This window comes from Chelonia mydas, chromosome 8, assembly GCF_015237465.2.
Source record: "Chelonia mydas isolate rCheMyd1 chromosome 8, rCheMyd1.pri.v2, whole genome shotgun sequence".
Lineage (NCBI taxonomy): Eukaryota > Metazoa > Chordata > Testudines > Cheloniidae > Chelonia > Chelonia mydas.
In genome coordinates this window covers 71,807,528-71,828,736 of record NC_057854.1, presented here as the reverse complement: position 1 = coordinate 71,828,736, position 21,209 = coordinate 71,807,528, and the positions used below count along the sequence as shown (strand labels likewise).

Below are 21,209 nucleotides of genomic sequence, written 5' to 3'. Positions count from 1 at the left end.
TTCTTTTAAAATGCTGCCTCTGTATTGTATTCCAAAAAGCAGGAAATAAAATGGACATTTCAGAGTAGTTAAGTTTCATTTTTGAAGTTATGAAAAATCCATAGGGTTTGAGTTAATTGTGTATATATACCGGTACTTAAAAGCCCATTGCCTTCAGTAGGTGTTACATGGACACGGTGAAAAGCAGAATTAAGTCTTGTGTGTGAAATTTTAATTTTTGTGGCAAGTAACTGCCTCTCTTAAAAGATAATTGGACACAGTGTTCAGTTTTCACACTTTATAGGGTATATTTTTAAATTAAAATTTCTAGGCAGCGTTTTGAAGATTTGGTAGACAGTAAATTACTGTATGCTGAAATGTGTTGTCATGTAAAAGATATAAATGTAGAGTGTCAGAAATGTTAAGCTATTGATTTAACTTGCTGTTTCTTGCTATCATAACGTAGATATTTAAAATTATTGCATATCGTGTAGCAATTTGAACAATCTTACATGTGTATAGGAAGGGAAATTACTTAGAAAACTATTACAAACTTGATATACCCTATAAATCATACTTCGGGGTTCTATGGCACCAGGAGCTTAGTGTAAAGTTTAAATTAATCTTTCCTTCCCTCCTGCATGTCCTGTTCTTGAGACTGATCCATCCATGCATGTCACTTTGGATTGATAGGAGTAACTGAATACTGTATTCTAGTCCCTCTGGTGGGAAATTTCTCCAATATGTACATAATCCTAATTTTTGGATGAAGGGCTGTGTGTAATTGGATTTATATAGGAAGCTGCCTTCAGAGAGCTGCTTTGCAATCAACTGACTTTCACTTCATGAGGAAGTGATCTCATATAGCTCCTACTTTGATGCTTGTAGTGGAGACCACCTTTGTTGTCCAGAGGAAAAGATCCCCCTTCAGAGGCTTCCAGAAAGTATTGCATAGCCTAAAGTCTAACATAACTGAGGTGCATTTTCTCTCTCTGTCCTTGTTCAGCATAATCCTGTTCTATAGCCATCTGAATTGAAGGCAGTTTTGGACAATAAATAATTCACCTGAGATTGATTTACTATTGTGCAAGAAGAGGCAGAGCTACTAGGAAGATAAGTGGACAGCCCATAAAATCTTACATTTGCTAGTGGAAGGGTTACAAACCCAACATAAGCAGTTGAGATTATGACGTCAATACTCCCTGTATGATGTGTCCTCACACCTTACAAATCAGTTTTGATAACTTGTGATACATACAGTCCTGATGCTGTATGTCTCATGCAAAACAGAAACGGTAGCAATTCTTAAATCGGTATTCAAAAACTTTAAAAAACAAAAACAAAAACAAAAAAAAACAAACAACAAAAGCCAAAACCAAAACCCTCACCTACCTCAATGACTGCAGAAACATAGTGGCTTCATTATCATTGAAGTATTCATTTAATGAAGAACCAGAAGATGTCATATACACCACGACTTGAGTTTACCTGTTTTCTAGTATGCTCCACTGACTGTGGTATGGATTCAGGTTTATTCTTTGCAATGCTTGAATACTATTACTTAAATGTGATATCTTGTCATTTGATTCTCTCTTTTAATAAAGTGAACTTTTTTTACTTTGCTGTTGTAATATTTTCTAGTTTTAGACTCAAGCTGTTAGAGCTGGTGATGGCTTTTCCCAAGTTTGGTGATTAATGAAATGATCCTGTTTACACCCTGTACTTGACTAGCCTTTCTACATCTGTTACATAACTACACAGAACTGTGTCAGAGCCTTCGCTGGAGAATACTCTGTATATATTCATATGAGGAGGCTGTACTATGTCTCCATGCTAAATGAGCATCTTGTTGATTTTTACTGAGAATTTTCACCCATTGCTGGCTGGGGATGAATGGAAAATCTCTCACAGAGTAGGAACTCCAGATGCTTGGTTATGCACCAGGGCAGGGCCTACTTAGGGCTGCCTCTAGCTCACAAGCTCCCTCCTTTTGGCGATGTGCTGGTCAGCCACTAGGTGCCTAAGAAGCTCTGTTGCATACACAGATAGCTGTGTTCCACTGGTCTGGAACAAAAGTTCCCGCTTCTACTCGGGGACCTTCAGAATATCAATGTCCTCCAGAGCTTGCCAGGCACAAAGGATACTAGCTAGAGACAAGGTCCCCTCATGACACCTCCTGTCCTGCCCAAAAAATAATGGTGGGGATTTATTAATCATTTTAATTGAATTTTGTACGTGTATGTTACCATGTTCTAAAGGATGTCTAAATTGGCCAGTGATTTTTGTGTGAATAAAATAAAATCCATTGATTAAAAAGTATCATCTTCTGACCTTGAACTGAAGCAGCTCCTTTAAGAGTAGAAAATGTAATTATTTTTATCATGGTCAGATAACATGCTCTTTTATTTTCCTTTCAAGGTCCTCGAGCGTCACCTCTGAATGGCACACACGGTAAGCTAGGAACCTGTGGGAGTGGACCCTCCAATTATAGGCAAGATGAGTTCCTGGGAGAGGTTCTTGATAAAACCAATCAACAGATTGAGTGTCAGAAAAATAAGGATGCAAGAAAGATGGGAAAAGAGACCACACAGTGTGAGGAGAGAGTGGCAGCACAGTTCTGGGGAAATGACAGCAGATTGAGGGAGGAAGACTGTGCAGCACAAAGAGCTGTTTGAGCGGTTACTTGGACTCATGTCCACCAGATTGCAGGCTCTAGTGCCAGCTCCAGTTCCTGCTTCAGCCATGCACAGTCAGTTCCCTCCATGCTATCAGACTATGCGGCCTTTGGATGATTCAGGTGTTGGCTAGACCATGTCACAGGTAATGAGTACTAGTACATGAAACAGTCAAATATACTCAGTGCATTCCTCCACTCCAGTCCTGTTGTGGCACCCGTGACAAAAATGAACTAGAAAGGCTGAGAATAACAGACAGGTGACACCCAAAAATAGTTGTCCATTGCATTAATATGCATCTTTCAATGTTTTTGCACTGTTTGGCTATTGTGTTGTATGTTATGATGGCAGCTAGCCTACCTTTCTGGTTTTTACAGTGCCATGTCATAGTTGAAGTAACGTATTGACTTTCCACACAAGGCTTCATTAGCAAGTTTTAATTATGTGTCATGAAGTAGAACTTCATCACAGTAATCCATAAGATGTGGGTTGATGTATATGTCCAGTCTCAGTAAAATTCAATAAATCTCATTACAGTAATCCATAAGCTGTTGCTATATATGTAGCCAGTTTTTATAAAATACACTAAAAACTCCAATGTGTCAGCATAGTGAGCACTACACTGTGTGTAGAAGTACATTACAAGTGTTCACAATTAATAATACACATCTCCTAGAGCTGCCCCACATCCACAAACAGCACAATTAAAAATACCATTTCATTCCCCCTCATGCATGGTACCATGCAAACCCTGATTTGTGTTGCATGTGTGGATCCAGCTCCAGTAATGACAGGTGCACTTTCTGGCTGTGTGTACTGATTCAGCAGTCCAGCAGTGTCAAGTTCACCCAGGTGAAAGGATTTTCCTTTGTCCTCACAGACATTGTACCATCATGCTACAGCTACCGAGTGTGCCGTTGAACCTTCTATTGCCAGGTCTTCTGAAATTCAGGATACTGTTTCAGAAGTCATGGCAAAAGAATTAAGAGGAATTTCCCTAAAATAACAGTGAGAACTCCATTTATAACAATGTCATTCAGTGGAAATAATGTCCCAATTTGTCCATGAAGATAAAGTCCCAATCTCCAGACACTCTTGGCATCATGCACCTTGAATCATAGAATCATAGACTATCAGGGTTGGAAGGGACCTCAAGAGGTCATCTAGTCCAACCACCTGCTCAAAGCAGGACCGATCCCTGACTAAATCATCCCAGCCAGGGCTTTGTCAAGCCTGACCTTAAAAACTTCTAGGGAAGGAGATTCCACCACCTCCCTAGGTAACGCATTCCAGTGTTTCACCACCCTCCTAGTGAAAAAGTTTTTCCTAATATCCAATCTAAATCTCCCCCACTGCAACTTGAGATCATTACTCCTTGTTCTGTCATCTGCTACCACTGAGAACAGTCTAGAGCCATCCTCTTTGGAACCCCCTTTCAGGTAGTTGAAAGCAGCTATCAAATCCCCCTCATTCTTCTCTTCTGAAGCCTAAACATCCCCAGTTCCCTCAGCCTCTCCTCATAAGTCACATGTTCCAGTCCCCTAATCATTTTTGTTGCCCTCCGCTGGACTCTTTCCAATTTTTCCACATCCTTCTTGTAGTGTGGGGCCCAAAACTGGACACAGTACTCTAGATGAGGCCTCACCAATGTCGAATAGAGGGGAACGATCACGTCCCTCGACCTTGCTGCTGCATCCCATGTTAGTGTCCAATGAATCTGCTTCTGTGGTTGACCAGTGCCTGCATAACAGTGGAGTGTGCAGTTTATGTATTCGTGCTTCTTGTGGAGGGCAAACTGGGGGCATATGAATCCTGTCAATGGCCCTGGTGCAGTTGGGAAAGCCCATTCTCTCAAAGCCAGCAATTATTTCAGAAACATTTGTAGTGCCCACAACCTTTGGGTACATCACTCCTGATTTCCTCACAAACCTCTGCCACAACAGCCTCCACAGGTGACTTGACAACTCCAAATTGGTTAGCCATTGACCTATAGCAGTCCTAAATAGCCATTTTTCAGATGGTTATATTAACTCATTTCTGGCCTGGCATGGCCTCCCTAATGTGTGACCCTAGTGTTAGAGGGTCATGACAAGCTGATCACAAACCTCCAGAATGTCTGCTTTTTCATGACAGTTCTGGAGCTGCTGCTTGTCATCTCAGATCCACATGATGATGTGATCCCACCAGTCTGTGTCTGTGGCTCTGCTCCAGAAGCACTGGGGAATGTGAGGTTGCGGCAACAGGCATGAACTGCATCCGTTGCGTCATGGCTGCCATGTCAATAGCATCCTCTGAAATCTGCCTTTGGCAGATCAGATATCACTGCCAGTGTCTCACAGATGCTCTGCCTGATTCCTGAAATAGGACTGACAGTGTGAGCTGAAGACATTCTTCCACTGGGTCAGGGTTCATGTTGATGACTCCTAGCTGCTCGGAGTGTTCGGATACAGACGTGTCTTAGCTGGATGTGTTGGGCTCAACCCACTTCTGGTCAAGTTCAATGAGCTGGACAGATAAGTTCTCCCACAAACCATTATGAACCAAGTTGTAGAGTGGCTACAGCTGGCAAGAGCACTAGGAACCCTGGGATAAGCCCCCAGAAGTTGTGATGGGTCTGTAGTGCAGTATAGACATGCCAGCACGGTTGTGAGGCCCAGCTTTCCAATGCAGCGTGGATGCTCAAGCACGGGTTTGGAAACACCAAGTCTCCAGGCATGGGTCGCACAGACCCAGATTTGTTAGCAGTGTAGCCAGAGCTTTACTTTTTTCAAACACTAAGGAAGGGGAGTGTTCTCATAAAATGAGTCCCTTTAGGTCATAAAAATTTAGACCTGAAAATACTTCAAGATCATTTTATTTTTCAGATAACTGGACTAATGTTAGCTCCAAATAGCGAGGGTAAGTGTTGATTTTATCTGAGGAATATCAGAAACATCATCACAGGTCTTTTGTAGTTTTGCTGGAGAACTTGAGTATCTCAGAGTATGAAGTTGTTAGTTCTCATACATCAGAACCGCAAACATTTAAACAGCCTGATCTAAAACGTTCTTCCCCCCAGAGTTACTCAGCTTACATTTTCTTAACTCTTGTGATGTTACTATTTTGTATTCCAGGCTAAAAAAGGACTTGAATTTGTAATGTAAAAAAGCAGAACATCCCAGGGCCGGTGCAACCACTAGGCCAACTAGGCAGTCGCCTAGGGCGCCAAGTGGTTGGGGGCAACCAAAAGCACGCTCCGGGGAGGCGGTGGAGCGGAGGTGAGCTGGGGCAGAGGGATGCGGGGAGGGCTGCCTGCAGCAAGTAACGGGGCTGGGGGAGGTGGCGCACAGGGGAACAGCTCCCCGCCCCAGCTCACCTCTGCTCCGCCTCCTTCTCTGAGCACGTGGTCCCGCTCTGCTTCTCTCTCTTGCAGGCTTGCATGCCAAAGAGCTGATTGGCGCAGCAAGCCTGGGAGGTGGGAGAAGCGGCGGCGGTGGCGTGCTCGGGGAGGAGGTGGAGCAGAGGTGAGCTGGGGCGGGGAGCTGCTGCAGGGGGGGTGCCTCAGGGCGGAGGGGGGCAGCGGGGAGCTGCCGCAGGGGGGGCGCCTCAGGGAGGGGGGGGCGGCGGGGAGCTGCCGCGGGGGGGAGGGGGCGCCTCAGGGCGGAGGGGAGTGTAAGGTGGAAGTTTCACCTAGGGCGCAAAACATCCTTGCACCGGCCCTGAAACATCCCTGTTTAAAACAAACAAACCCAAATTTTCACACCTTTAAATGTCCAAGTCACAAGTCCATTTTCATCTGTTGCGGGTCACCTTTAGAAGGGATTGAAGTCCTTATAGGGTAATTCTGTATAGTGGAGAATTATTGCTTTAAATGCTAGAGTAGGGGAAGGCAGTTGGATCTGGGATGTTTTGAGGGCAAGAAGCTCAAGAAAAAATGAGGGTAGCCCAAGGAAAGAAATGAGAAACCAGACAAGGAAGGGAAAAGAAAGGACAGATTTCTTCTTGTGGCTCCATGGTGAGGGAACCTATCCCAACTGATAGTGCACCAGACTGAAAGTCCAGATACCTGAGTTCTGTTTCAGGCTCTGCCAGATGCTTGCTTTGTGAGCGAAAACATATTTACTATACTATCAGCCCTTTGTAAAATGGGGATAATGATACTTATCCAGCTCTGCCAACTTCTTTGAAATCTATGGTTGAAAAGCTCTATATATTACAGCACTGCCAATCCCACATTTTCAAAAACCAGTCAATCCTCAAAAAATCATGAGGTTTTTTAAAAATGGGTTCATTTTGTTTTCCAATTTCTTAGCTTTTAGTGTGTATGTGGTTCATGATTTCAAGCTTTTCTCTGCAACCACGACAGCTAGCAACTTATTATTATTTTAATGAAAGTTGAGATTCTCATTTAGCTTTAAGAGAAACAGCACACTGAGATAACATTGCAAGAGTTGGCAACAATGGTATTACCTGAGGCATAAGCTTACATTAGTATTGTGACAGGTTTCAGAGTAGCAGCCGTGTTAGTCTGTATTCGCAAAAAGAAAAGGAGTACTTGTGGCACCTTAGAGACTAACAAATTTATTTGAGCATAAGCTTTCATGATACATCCGATGAAGTGAGCTGTAGCTCACGAAAGCTTATGCTCAAATAAATTTGTTAGTCTCTAAGGTGCCACAAGTACTCCTTTTCTTTATTACTATTGTGCTCTTTTCACAGTGGCTACCAAAGTACTTTACAAACTATATACAGGAATGAAATACACTTTTGTGTTGCTATCATAGCTTCTGCTGACACACACTGGTAAAATACAGAAGTACAGAACATGCAAAGCACAACATACAAGCACATCTCTTCCATACAAATCCTGATATTTACATAATGAATTTATTGTCAGGATTTAAATGTGCTTTATAAATAATTACTTAATGCCTGAAACAGCACAGTGGTTGTGGCTGGGCAGCTAGTGTGCCATGACTGCAGCTTATCAAGCTTATCATAATTGTCTCCGTTATCTTGTGCGCCCTTTATTTGTTTTAATCGTCTTGTTCTCTGTCATCATATAACTAAATTGTAAGCTTCTTGAGACTAGCAGTCTTTCTACTAGATGTGTATACAGTGCCTACCCTAATGGAACCTTGCTGCCTGCTGAAAGCCTCCAGTACTACCACAATACATTGAGGTAACAATGAGATATATAGGGATCTTCTTGTCTGCTACTGAAATGCTGCCACCCATCAATTTAGCTCATGTATATTTGCCTATCCTTGAAATCTTGCCAAATACCATCGGATATTTTCTATATTCTTAGGCATCTTGATCCTTTATTTCCTTTTTGACAAAAACCAAAATATTCAGTTTCAAAAAACAAACACCAACATTTAAAACAATTTTTTGTTTGTAAAAGTGTTTTTCAGTTTGTCATCAATTATTTTTTAATTTCAAATTAAATAATTTTTTCTGACAAAATTTTTGTTTTGAAAAGACCAATTTTGTTTTGAAAAGACTGTTACAGTGGAAGTATTAATATCGACCATTTGCTAACTCAAACCTCCATGTTATCTAATCCTACACAGAACAAGTCTATGTGGTAAAAATGCCTGTGCTCTGTCAGCAGAGATTGTAGGATCTGCACTATTCCTGGTGCAACAGGAGGAGATTTGCCAACAAATGCTACTGTAGACAAAATTAATGTGGTGTCTATCAATGTGTGTATTGGGAAAGTGAGAGAAGAAATGTTTTGTCAAGTTAGTAGAATTTCATGTTTGTCTAGAAAGTCTGGGAATGACATGTGCACAACAGGTTTATTTTTCCTAACATAAACGGCAGTATAATACAGTAGCATATTGAGTTCCTTGAGAAGTACAGTGTCTGTCAGGTAGATATTAAGTACTTTTTAAAGTTAAAATCAAAGTTCTTTTACAATGTATAATGTGCAGTTGGTTTTTCATCAGTAACTTTATTGTTATAAAGAGACTTACAAGTGCTTGTTGTTTTGACATCTAATCTGAAGCTGTAAAATAAGCTCTTCCAAACTGGTGAAGCATCTGCTTGGAAATTGTAAGCCATATATTCATACCCTGGATGGATTAGGTAACCTGTGGTTTCTCATTTCAGCTAAGGCTACAAATACCATATGTGTTTACCATATGTTCTCTGGCTTTGTCCCAAGAACAAATTACTTGAGATCTTTATGCATTTTTTACATTACAGAGTAATGGAAAGCTTTTATTAAAAATGCACTCTTTATTCTGTTAGTCACGTTTGCATAGCACTCCACAATGTTGTCATAAAGCAACTATGCTATTATTAAAAGTCCCACAAGTTAATTATGATTCTGATTCAGCACTTAGGCACGAGTAACTTTACATAGGTGACTAGTCCTTTTGAGCTCATAGTTTATACTCGTGTAAAGTTACTCATGTATGTGTTTGTCAGAACAGAGTCTAATGGCTCTCACTTTCTGTGCTCAGTATAAAAAGATTCTGGAGTTGGGGGGCGGGGGGAGACAAGGGGTAGCATTTTCCCGAAGGGTTGGGGAGGATTAGAGGATCTGTTTCAGAAGCAGCAGCCCATATTCTGGTGTGATTAGTGCCTGTGCTGTAGAGGGTGGGAGACATAGGTCAGGGATTGGAAACCTGGATCAAATTAAGTGGAACCCTCCCGAGTTATACAGAGAATCTTACCCCTCAATGCTTCTTTCACCCCCACATCTAAGCCATCCAAGTTACAATGCTATTATTGGCTTGTAGTCAAGATTTGTGTTCTGTGACCGCTAAAAGGGGAAAGATAATGACACTTTGAGCATAATGAATGAAATCCTTCTTCTACACATTTGTAGGGATGCCTACAAAGTGCCAGGTGTCCATTACAAAGAGAAATGGAGCACATGGACCACCTGTTCCTTGGCAGTCCACTGTAGCAAGGCCGCCCTCTTTTCAGTTTTGTACAGGCAGCCTGTATGGAGAATAAGTGGAGAAGCTGGTGGTAAATATATGGCGTGTAACATTCCATGCTACTCTTTCCTCTCCAGCTGGGTTCCTGCTGCTCTGCTGTGGGTTCCTCTTCAAGTCAAATAATTTGGGGGAATAGAGAGGTCTAAAATGCCCTTTATATATACACAATAATGAGTGATGATGCAGTCTCTCAGTTGTTGGGGCAGGTGATCATAGTGTAGGACAATATCATTTTTTTAAAGGCCCTGGGAAGATCAGAGTCTTGCCAAAGTTGTTGGTGTTTATATATTAAGGCCCAAATGCTGTATGCTATGTGTGGAAAATATTAGCTCCATCAGAGTAAAATCCATTTTATGACAGGATGCCAGAGCTGTTTTAAGATAGACTGACTCAAAAGAACTGAGGAATTTTGAACTATTTCTCTTGTGTTGCTGGGAGAGCATCCGTTTGAAGAAGTCAGTGCGGTTAATGATATTCTATCAAACATAATGTTTGAAGAATTTTTTAAAAAGAGGAAAAGAGATCTTGACTTACATTTTAATAATAATGGAATATGAAAGCTTGGCTGTACTGCAGAAGTTCAGTTCACATATAAATGTGAAGTAATTTCACCAGTCTGTGAATACAAGAAAATTTATTACATTAAGTTGGAATTTAGATCTTTGACGTGAAGCTGATATTTTCATACTATGAGAAATATCAAGCTAATATTATACTGTCTTATCTGATGACTTCCAAATGTCAGAGTGCAGTAACTTATTCATGGAGACCTCAATGTCTTGTGATAGTGTCAATTTAAGAGACGTTTACATTGACCTTTTTTTTATTTAAACATGTAAAATGAAATATGCAAAGTGGATTAGGAAAAGTGTGGAGGAGGAACTAGTGGTAAGAACGTTCTTAATAACAGAATGAGGCGATTTTAAGGCTAATTTCCACAGATGCTTTCCTGACAGCTTCAGGAACTACCTAGCAACTCTTCTGACAGCTTCAGTTCTGTTTTTTTCACACTATTTCACTCATTTGCAGCTCAGCCTCCCAATATTTCTTCATTATTTTAACAGGATTTAAGGAATTAAAAATAGCAGCGGGTTTATGTTGCAGTTTTCAGAAACTGCTTTTAAAATAAAATTTTAATTAAAAAAAAAAGGGCCCCACTGATGTCAGTTTTTGTATAGTCTTTATAACATCCTGCCACATATGGAGTGTGGGGACTTTTAAATACCGAAAATATTTAATACTATCTTATTGTTCATTATACTATCTTGGTGTTAGCTGGAATTATCAGGTTTATATCTATGAGAGAGAATTTAGAGGGGCCTTCTCTAGACCGACCATTAGAAAGGAAGGATGGTCTTGTGATGAAGGTATTAGATTGAGATTTAAGAGACCTAGGTTCAGTTCTAGGCTCTGCCCAGACTTGCTGAGTGATCTTGAATAAGTAATTTCCTCTCTCTGTACCTCAGTTTCCCATCTGTAAAAAGAAGATAATTTCCCCACCTTGTCTGTTTAGATTGTAAATTCTACAGGATACGTACTGTCTCTTACTATGTCTAGCACAGCATGATGGTTTGGTTCACTAAATGCCAATGCAATACAAACAATAATATTTGGAATTAATGGTTTTAGAAGAATTTTGTTAATGCTATCACTATGTTGATTAAAGGCAACAATTTAAAAAAGGAAATAAGTCTGACAACTGGCTCTGTCTCTACTAAGCTGATTCAGCACTAAATATAGGGAAGTGTCCATTCAGATGGGGGCAATTAGAAAAGCTACTCACTGACAGTTTAGGATTCCACAAACCGTACTTGATCTCTCAGGCAAAAGTGCTAGGTGCCCTGCAGTCTCTTTCCCCTCACTGGACATTTCAACTATAGCATTTGCTACCAGATAAACACTATAATCCCCCTGCTTACACTATTTATTTTTATTATTACTGTTTAGTACCAAATGGTGCTTTTCATGGCCTGTCCCAAAGCACTTTGCTAGCTTTGTTCACTGCTTAAGCCTCACAACGCTCCTGTGAGGCTGATAAATGTTTTTATCCCCATGTTAGAGAGGAGTAGCCTGAGGCCCAGAGAGGTTCAAGGAGTTTGTGCAAGGCCACCAACAAGGAGGTGGCAGAGCTGAACACGAACAAGGCCCATCAAAGGCGCTCTGCGGCCAGTGAGCCCGTTGCCTTGGAATGCCCCCCGCTGAGAGCCGCGCTGGGAAGGTGACGAGTCAGGCGGCTCGCTCCGCCCGGCCGGCTCACTGACCTGCGGCGGCTGCGACAGGAGGGGAGGGGCCAGGGCGCCCCCTGGCGGCCGCGGGTCCGGCTCACGCCGCCGCAGGGCGGAGGCGGGTTCTAGCGACGGCGGAAGGGGAGGAGGCCTGTGGAGGCCGCCCCGGCGGGCGTCGGAGCGCTTGGCAGGGGCCGGTGGTCGCCATGTCGGCGCTGGCCCTGGAGGAGCTGTCGGCTCTGACGGCTATTTACTGCCAGCCGGATGAGTGCGCGGTGCTAGCGGTGTCAGGTGACTGTCGCGGCCGCAGGCGGGGCTGCTGTGCCGGCTGCCCGCACGGCTCGACCCGCAGCGGCGCAGACCCTGCTCGGGGAGCTGGGAGTCCCCGGCCTGCGCGGGTCCCGTGGGGCGAGGCTGGGTCAGGCCGCACGCCAGCGCTTGTTTCCGCAGCCCCCGGTCCTCTCCCCGCAGACATGTCACTTTGCCCAAGGCCGAGTAGCCAGTAGCCTCTGACCGCTAGGCAGCACTTCGTAGCAAGTCCCCCACTGCCCCCTTCCCCGCCTCCTTTCCTTTCCTGCCCACTGACTTGGCCCCTTCGCGGGTTGAGTGTCCGTGGAGATTTCCTATCAGTTGTAGTGGGTGAGCGGGTCAGTGAAGGTGGGATGGGGCAAAGGTGGTGGGTGTCTAATCCGACCAGTATTTGGCATAGCTCCCCCTTTCCCACCCAGTCCTAAGCAGACTTTTGCCAAGTCTGTCCTGAATTCAGGGATCCCATCCTGTGCAGGATGTTGTGCTGGTCTGTGGAAAGCATTGTCAGACAAGTTCTAAGGGATACCTCCTCGGGTGTCTTCTCCTCTGGAAAACTGGTATCTTGTTCCTTTAACTCTCTGCTGTTCTGTGGATTATAAGGTCGGGGAGTGGTCCATCTACCCCAGTATCCTGTCTTCTGCCAGTGGCTGATGCCAGATGCTTCAGAGAGAATGAACAGGACAGTTACAGAGTGATCCATCTGTTCCCAGCTTCTGGCAGGCAGAGGTTTAGGGCACCCAGAGCATGGGTTGTGTTGCTGGCCATCCTGGCTAATTGCCATTGATGGACCTGTCCTCCATCAACTTTTCTAATTCTTTTTTAAACTCCACTTATACTTTTGGCCTTCACAACATCCCCTGGGAATTAGTTCCACAGGTTGACTGTGTGTTGTGTGAAGAAGTACTTCTGTATGTTTTAAACCTGCTGCCTATTAATTTCATTGAGTGACTCCTGGTTTGTGTATTATGTGAAGTCATAAAAACACTTCCTTATTTACTTTATCCATACATACCATTCATGACTTTATAGACCTCTCTCATATCCCCCTTAGCTGTCTCTTTTATAAGATGAACAGTCTCAATCTTTTTAATTTCTTCTCAAATGGAAGCTGTTCCATGCCCTTAATGATTTTCCCAGGCTTGTTCCTTTTTTATCAGGTTCCTTTTTTTGTCTGTTTAATATTGGATGCACTTTCTCTCCAGGTTTGTGCTGTCAGGGCAATAGACTGGATGATCTAAGAGGTCTCTAATATCTATGAAAATTAAAAACCTTTCCATAATATACCCTCACAGCAAGCACTACCCCTTGTATTGTACCTGTCTCCTAGCATCTGCTTGTGAGCTGAGCTAAACATTCTTTTCTGCTGCCGGCCACCGCTGAAGAACGCTAGACTCCTCTGTGGTGCTTTGCTGAAGTTCACTATTAGGCTACTAAACAATACGAATGCCCATAAAATATGCTTCCAATATGTTGGAGAAACAGTTTCTCTGGACTGTAGCATTATAAAATGCGTGACTGTCAGAATTTGCTTTTCATAGCAAATTCTGACATCTTAATCTATTTTTGCATGTTTTCCCATCACAAAAAATGCTACTGTAAGTACTCATGTAATCTCTTGCCTTTTATTAGTGGTAGCAAATTCAGAAAGGCCTGTAAATTTCCTACCATGTATCTTTACTGTTTGCATCTCTGGCACAGGGTAAATCGTAATGGGTGTCACTCTCCTGTCACAATTTGCTATCTCCTCTAGTTCCCAGCATTTCACCTGCATTCAGTAAATAACAATAGGCTAATGACACCAATCTGAATTTGCTACCTGCCAGTAGTAAACTAAACTGATTAGCAGTTATACTTCAGATAAGTAACAAGGCTTGGAGGCCACATAGCATTGTATAATGTTTAATAGGTGGTAGTTATCATTACGCACATGGGGCCTGAATCTCAGTCACTCCCGCCCTACACTTGGTGCGGTGATCACAGGTGGCTTTGTGCACGTTTGTGTTCCCCATATTCTTGAACTGCATGGGGTCTGCTTGGTGTAAGTTAGACCATCCTCAGGTCTTCTGTAATTTATGCTCTGCTTCCCAGGACTCCCTATGAGCCCTGGGGAAGCAGAGAATAGCCATAATATGCACTATGGTCAGGCCCCCTATGCTGGAGTCTTGGGAAGAGGGTAAATGTAGAGCCATTACACTAGTTCTGTTAGAGCCTCCAGGGTGGCCCCTGCACATAAGATATTCTGAGGGGGCCATTTTTACCCACGTGAAGATCCCTTTATGCTGCTGGAGTGATATAAAGGGGCCTACCCTACAGTTACAATCAGAGCTGCAGGACCCCGTTTAAAGAAGACCATAGCTTTATCCCCAAACCATGATCAAGCCTTAGAGTTTATCTACAAGCATACTGGGACTGAAATAACTTAACTGGTTTTAATTCATGTCTTTGTTATTTTGGTGCAAGTTTGTGTGTGGATGCTCTTAAAGAAGAGCTCCATGTAGCTTGAAAGCTTGTATCTTCCACCAACAGAAGTTGGTCCATTAAAAGATATTACCTCACTTACCATGTCACTTTTCTTTCAGTTGACTTAAACTAAATCAAAGTAAGACAGTTTTATTATGAAATGTATGTCCACACACAGACTTGCACCAAAATAAAAGGTGTGATTTAAACTGATTGAGTTACTTCAGTGGTAGTTTGTACACAAACTCTTAGACAGCCAAAGGAATTAGCACGAATCAGGGGCACTTTTAATGATCTATCTGCACTGCAAAATAGAATTGTATTGTAACTGGGTACCCTTGACATGACACACATTAAAGTTTTCCTAGACTAGAATTAAAAGTCATGGTTTTAAAACATCTTAGCTAAAACATTTTAACTGAAACAGCTGAAGTTTAATTTTTACAAAACAAAAATTGGATTTTTCAGAAAAATTATTCCAAGCATGATTTTAAACTGTAGCATCCAGACTATAGTTAACTAATTTAGTGGGTTATTGTATTAAAATACCAGTCTTTCCCAAATATTGCGCACATGTATTTCTTGGATTCTATTAGAGTTGTTGTGCCTTTTTTCATATATAGAGAGAATAGTCTCAGATGTTCATAAGTGATTAAATGTAAAAGGCTCAAAAGCCTTCCTAGATTTAAATTACCTTAATGTTATATGACTTTGCATGGCTTTTAACCAAGCTCTCTTTACGATCCATTGGTCTCTTATTTCTCAGACTGATCTCTAGCATTCTCCACTGGAATCTGAAAAACACTTTGGGTGTGGACATTGTTTTGTAATTGATTGATTTTGTAGGGAATTTCCAGCTCTTTTGGATTAGAGATGCAGAATCCCTGAGTTTGTGCAAACTAAGGTCTTACAGCTTATGTTATTTATTATATTATGCTATTTGCTTATGCTTAATTTTGTCTGATAATACAACTTGTCCTTAATAAACAGTGCACAGAGATACTTTACATTAAGGTTTCTGTGTTAAATGATGTGATCTCTGAGAAATTTAGGTTATTCCTGGGTTGATTCACATGGTCAGAAAAGGGGCCTTTAGGGACTGATGGTTTTGAGGGATGTAAGGAGAAGCTCTTGCACATCTCTTGGTAGACTAAAACCTTTAGCTTTCCAAGGTTTAACAATGATGTGCTCAACATGCAAAAGATGTTTTTTATTAAAAATGATGTGTTGATTAATTTAAATGTGCTAATTACAGTATGTCTCTCTTACTTTACATGCCTCTTTGGAAGGATTAGTATTACAGATAAAATTCCATAAAAATATATGTACATATTCAAAGCTTGTACTTTTGTAGGTAGTTTCTGAGTTAAAAATGGAATGTATGTGTTGCATACAGTGCATTTTGGCAGAGGAGGAGGGGATCTCTCTGCCTGACATGGAACATAAAAAAAAATCTGAAGTATGCCAGAGCTGAATTTACTGATAAGCATGCTAGGGGTAAGTGGGAAGGGGAAGGAGGACATGTTTGAAAAAAATTGTACTGGGCTCAGTTTTATTAGCACATTAAATGTCATCAGAATGGTAATACGCTGCTCTTTATTTCGGCTATCACATTTTGATATGAAGTCAACTCAGGTGCTGTAGTTTGTGCGAACGTAGGAACAGTTTCTGTAGAATACATTTGTGAAGGGTGCTGATCATTTGCTGTCTTTGTGCTGCAAGCAGTCTACAACCTGAGTGTATAAAAGGGCCAATATCATGCTTAAATCAACTGTAAATATACTTAGATTTTTTTAAATATTCTAAGACCACAAAGATTTTGCACGAGTCCTCTGTTTAAAAGTAACTGCCTCCAGCAGACATAAATGAGTGTGGCTGGTTTTTATTGCCCTTTTCATGATGGCTCAGAGTGATACACCTCTAGATTTGCTGCTGTGCTGCTTCTTTCAGATTAGTTCACCATCACAGCAATGTGTTTCCCACAGTAAAAGGTGTGAGATTGTTGTAGGTTTAAGGATGTGATCGCTGCAGCATGAGATTCTTGCCGGAGGGGTAAGATTGGCTTGTCTGTCTCCCTATCAGTTACTTCTGAGTCAGTGAGATCTGGGACCACAAATTAGTGAAAAAAACATGGTAGGATTACCAGAATGGCAACATCTTTTTCTGTTGCAGTAATTAAACAGGAAATGAATTTTTCTCCAATTGATTTTAGTGTCTGAGCTTTAAAATTCACTGGCAACACTGTTAAGTAAGATGGTTCAAGGAGAGGAATATAAAAATGATTAGTACTGTTAGGGGCAAATACAGCCTTCAATTTTGCTGGCAATGCACCTGTTGTGCTGACAGAGGCTAGAGTGAGAAGGATGTGCAGGTTATCCCATGTGCAGTAGAGAGCTAAAGTATGTGCCAGGTCCCTGTGTGGCAGTACACAAGATGTTGGGGGCACGGGGAGGCCAGTGATAAAGCTGGAGAATCTGCTGCTAGATGGATCTTCCTGTCTCCCCAATGAGAAGGCTGTATAGAGACTCCATAGCAGAACTGTGGTCTGTGTGAGGATTCCTCCCCCTTCATGTCAGCCCAGAGAGTCTGGACATTAATGGTGAACACTTATGTTTTGTTATGAATATAATATAAATTGTTTCAGTCAGAAAGCAGAGTGGGGAGGGGAGGACTGTGTGACTCAAAGATTGGAAATGGAATATAGAGCCCTTTTCCAGTTTGAGTCTGACCTAAGGTGGTAATGACCAAGTAATTACCATTGATTGCTATTTAGTGATGTGTGTGAGACAAAATGACGGTCTTATTATAGTTCTTATTGTCCAGTTGTCCATGTTATACAAAACTACCATCATAGTTACTTAGATTGTAATTACACATTATAGTATTTAGACTATAAACTCTTCAGGGCAGGGTTTATCGTGTGTGTATATGTATGTACAGAGCCTAGCGCTACTACAAAACAAATAATATTTTTCCCTATTAACTTTTTATGAAATTATATGTATACAGAGAGAGAGAACAAACAAATGTGAACTATACACAAACTTCTCACAATAATAAAACTAATAATAATAATAATAATAATAATAATGGGCAATTTCAGCAGAGAGGCCAAGGACTGAAAGGGGATGAATACTGAACTCATTTCTTACCCTGAGAAGCAATCTTTCTAGGTCGGGGTTGAGGTTCATTGGAAGTGTTGTGGGCCAACAACTGCTTGGCCAGCGGGCTGCTGCCTGTAGAGGGAGAGCCTGGATGTGTCTACATTAGGCATAGATCTGGAGACTTTAATCTGCTCTCAACCTGCACCTTTCATGAACACTAAATTTGCTTCTAAAAAACTGTAAAGGCTGGGATTTTCAAAGGAGTCCTTTTGAAAGCGAATGAGGATTGGGCTGTTAAATGGGAGTTAGGTGCCTAAATGCCTTTAAAAATCTGGCCCTTAATGCCCACAGGCACTTTTGAAAATCCTGGTATTAGTACTCAGGTGCCAAACAAACTATCAGCATAAGACGGTACAATTCAACTGAATTCAATGGATTTGCATCTGCTGGTGCCACTGGTGGATTTGGCCCTGTGTTTTTATTCAGAATAAGGATGACTGAGAGTGTTTGGAGACCTTTCTGAATGTAATGTTAGTGTTTGATCATTCGGTATGAAGGGCTTGGTTCTTTTCTTTTTCTTTTCTTTTTCTTTTTCTTTTCTACTACAGTGTTACAGAGGGTTCTGCATATGAACCAGGATGAGGCTTTGGAAACAAAACTCTGGCTGATCTCTTAAAAGAGTGTCCAGATCATTTTCAGGCTGTTTCACTTATTAAACAGGGCTCAACTGTTATTTTATAGAGGGTACTGAGGTTGGTTGGCAATGTCAGCAATGACAATTAGACATTCTTCAACTGCCTATCATGTAAGGGAAAGTAAAACAAGGGCACTGAGAAGACAAGTCACTTCAAAAGAACTCATCTGAAACTTAAGTCAGCTTTACTCTGCCTTTCAAATCTGTCTCCTCTTGCCCTCATTTTAAAAACAACTTGACATTTTAGCAATTCTTTAAGAAATGGGGTGAAGTGTTTGGAATACATCAAAAGGTTGAAGCAGAGATGATCTGAGGAAGAGCTTCTTTTTTGAATACCCTCTTTTTCTCTTATTGCTGTGTAGCCAGATTAGGTCTTTGTCCCCTCTTTTATGTAATGAAGTTTTGTTTTATTTCTCTTTGAACCATATCTTAATCAAAAAAGGGTTTTATAACAGAAATAATTGTATATGCAATTTCCAATTTCACTGCCTTTGTTTATGTGACTTATTATGTGACCGTCAGTTTTATACTTATGTGGGAATCAAACTGTAATGCTGTCTAGAGTCATTTTATCCCAACTCTAGCATGGAGCAAGGTCTGTACGTTACTTACTCGAAAATGTCCCTTTATAACACTTCAAGTATGATTTTTACTCTAAAATATTTCCAGGCCAAAAAAACACCAAACCAAACCCACCCACCAAACCAACAAAAAACTATTTTGAGGGAGTTAAGATTGAGAATGCATACAAGTAATTTAGGGTAAAATGCACTACAGAAATGTTGTTATTCTCATTCTCCCAAACCAAGTGTTGTAAACATTGAAAATTCAGAGCTAAGGTTCAACTTCAAAGAAATCTAAACATGTTAGGATATGGAAACGCACAATTAGGAAACTCAAACAACCTTAACTCTTCCCTGTAGTGACATCAAGCAACAACCATATGAGTATGATGGAGGTATTTGAGTGTTTGTCAGTCCAGCTGAGATTAACTAGATTTTTGAAGATCTATTCCATATTGTTTTCTTATAGTGTCACTACAGAGCAGAGTTAAAGTTGTTCGGGTGTCTAACTGTCCAACTACACTGAAGGCTGTGTAAGTATAACTGTGGATAGAATTTGGCCTTCAGAACCTTTATTACTCATGATGAGCCACAAACGAAGCTTGACTTGAATCCAAGAAAGAGTTTGGAAAAAACACCTTTTAACTTGTAAATTGAGAAAATTTGGTCTGGAAGTCACTGAGAACATGGAACCCCAGAATGTTATTTTTAGTGTAGAACTGTTCTTTAAAGGTGGAATCTTCACAAGTACTCACCATTGGCCTAACCTCACTCGCACTGAATTTGATGGTAAAACTCCTATCAGCTTTGGTAGGAGCAGAATTAAGACAATGCTGAGTGCTTTTGAAAAAAATCTTTATTTCAGTTGCCCTCATTGTTGCCCCCCTCATACAGATTTTTACTTGTGAGAAAATCGTTTGTTTTATTGACTTGTCAAGACTCTTTTTCTTAGAATATGTTAATAACTTTCCTGCTAGAATGGAATGCAAATATTTCATTCAGGATTCCATGTAAGCAAGAGACTTGCAGCTTAAGTCACGAGTTGTAAGAGACTTCAGAAATTTTCTATGAAGAGTATCAGTCATTTGAATTGCATTTTTTAAGAAAGAAAATAATGTATTAATTTACTTACGTGCTACTGAAGTTTGTAATTTATATGCAGTTTATGATTATTTTTGGATGCCTTCCAGAGACAGATGGAATCACATTAAGAATTCAAACCAGCGTGAAAGGACTTTTGGATTCAGATATACTGTTAAAGATGTCATTTCACTTGCCGGTCAGTTATCCCTCAAGCCTGCCGAATATCTCCATTAATTCAGAACAGCTTACAAGGGCACAGTGTAAGGATGTGAAAGAAAGATTACTTGAGCAAGCCAAGAGACATCTTTCTGAACCCATGGTACATGAGCTGGTCCTCTGGATACAACAGAATATTAAGCACATCATTGGGCAATCAGAAACTTCAGTTTGCAATGAAAAAAGTACTTTGTCAAGATGCATAAATACAGAGGATGGTATATGGACTATCCTTTTGCATTTAGATCACATGAGAGCTAAGGCAAAATATGTCAAAACTGTGGAAAAATGGACTTCAGATCTAAGGCTGACTGGAAGACTGATGTTTATGGGCAAGATGATACTGATTCTTCTGCAAGGAGACAGAACCGGCATTAAGGTGCAAAAACATTGAATGTTGACTAGTCCTGTTGATTTACTGCTGAGAGCTGTGTGTTTGAATAGAATACCTTGTGTTTGTTTTTCTAACATTACCAATTTTGGAAGCAGGTTGACTGATGATTGGGGCATACATAGGCCAGTCATTTCTTTATTCCTGCAAGCTCCAGTTTTCTTTCAGTGGCTGTCTTTACTTCATCTTTCATCATCACTAATCTGAAAAGTCTTGGATTATAAATGCTGTGTTTTTTAAAAAACAAAACAAAAAGTATCTCTAAGGCCAATAGGAGTTTTGTACTTGCAGGAGCAGAAGTGGGGGATATCTTAAAATGACTGGAAAATTACTAAAATATACTGTGTTTTGATAAAATCTTAAGGTTGTTTTTTCCCATTGGTAAGGATGTGTGGAGGAATATGATATAAAATGACTATATAAGTTCATGTTATCTGGGAAAAGTAAACCCCTTAAAAATATAGACTTACACTCAATAGAATGGAACTATTATTTCTTCGATTGATTGCCCCTATGTGTAGTACACTTTTGTTCCTTCAGGTTGTGCATGCGCTGAGGGCTGGGGATTTTTCTCT

General features: G+C 40.9%; 1 protein-coding gene across 5 annotated transcripts in view; it reads left to right on the top strand.

Moving 5' to 3' along the window:
* Positions 1–11,843: 11,843 nt before the first annotated feature.
* RWDD3 (RWD domain containing 3) overlaps positions 11,844–21,209 on the top strand; it is a 146,862-nt gene continuing 137,496 nt past the window's right edge. Inside the window, exons 1-2 of one of the 5 annotated variants that reach the window (XM_037907957.2) lie at positions 11,844–12,105; positions 20,135–20,622. In XM_037907957.2, coding sequence (XP_037763885.1) covers positions 12,021–12,105; positions 20,135–20,622 — 573 coding nt within the window. In that variant the 5' untranslated portion in view covers positions 11,844–12,020. Of the gene's footprint in view, positions 12,106–12,333; positions 12,472–13,752; positions 16,426–16,445; positions 17,183–20,134; positions 20,623–21,209 lie in introns of those variants that run through there. The other 4 variants (XM_043521474.1, XM_043521475.1, XM_043521476.1 and 1 more) reach the window with 4 other exon arrangements.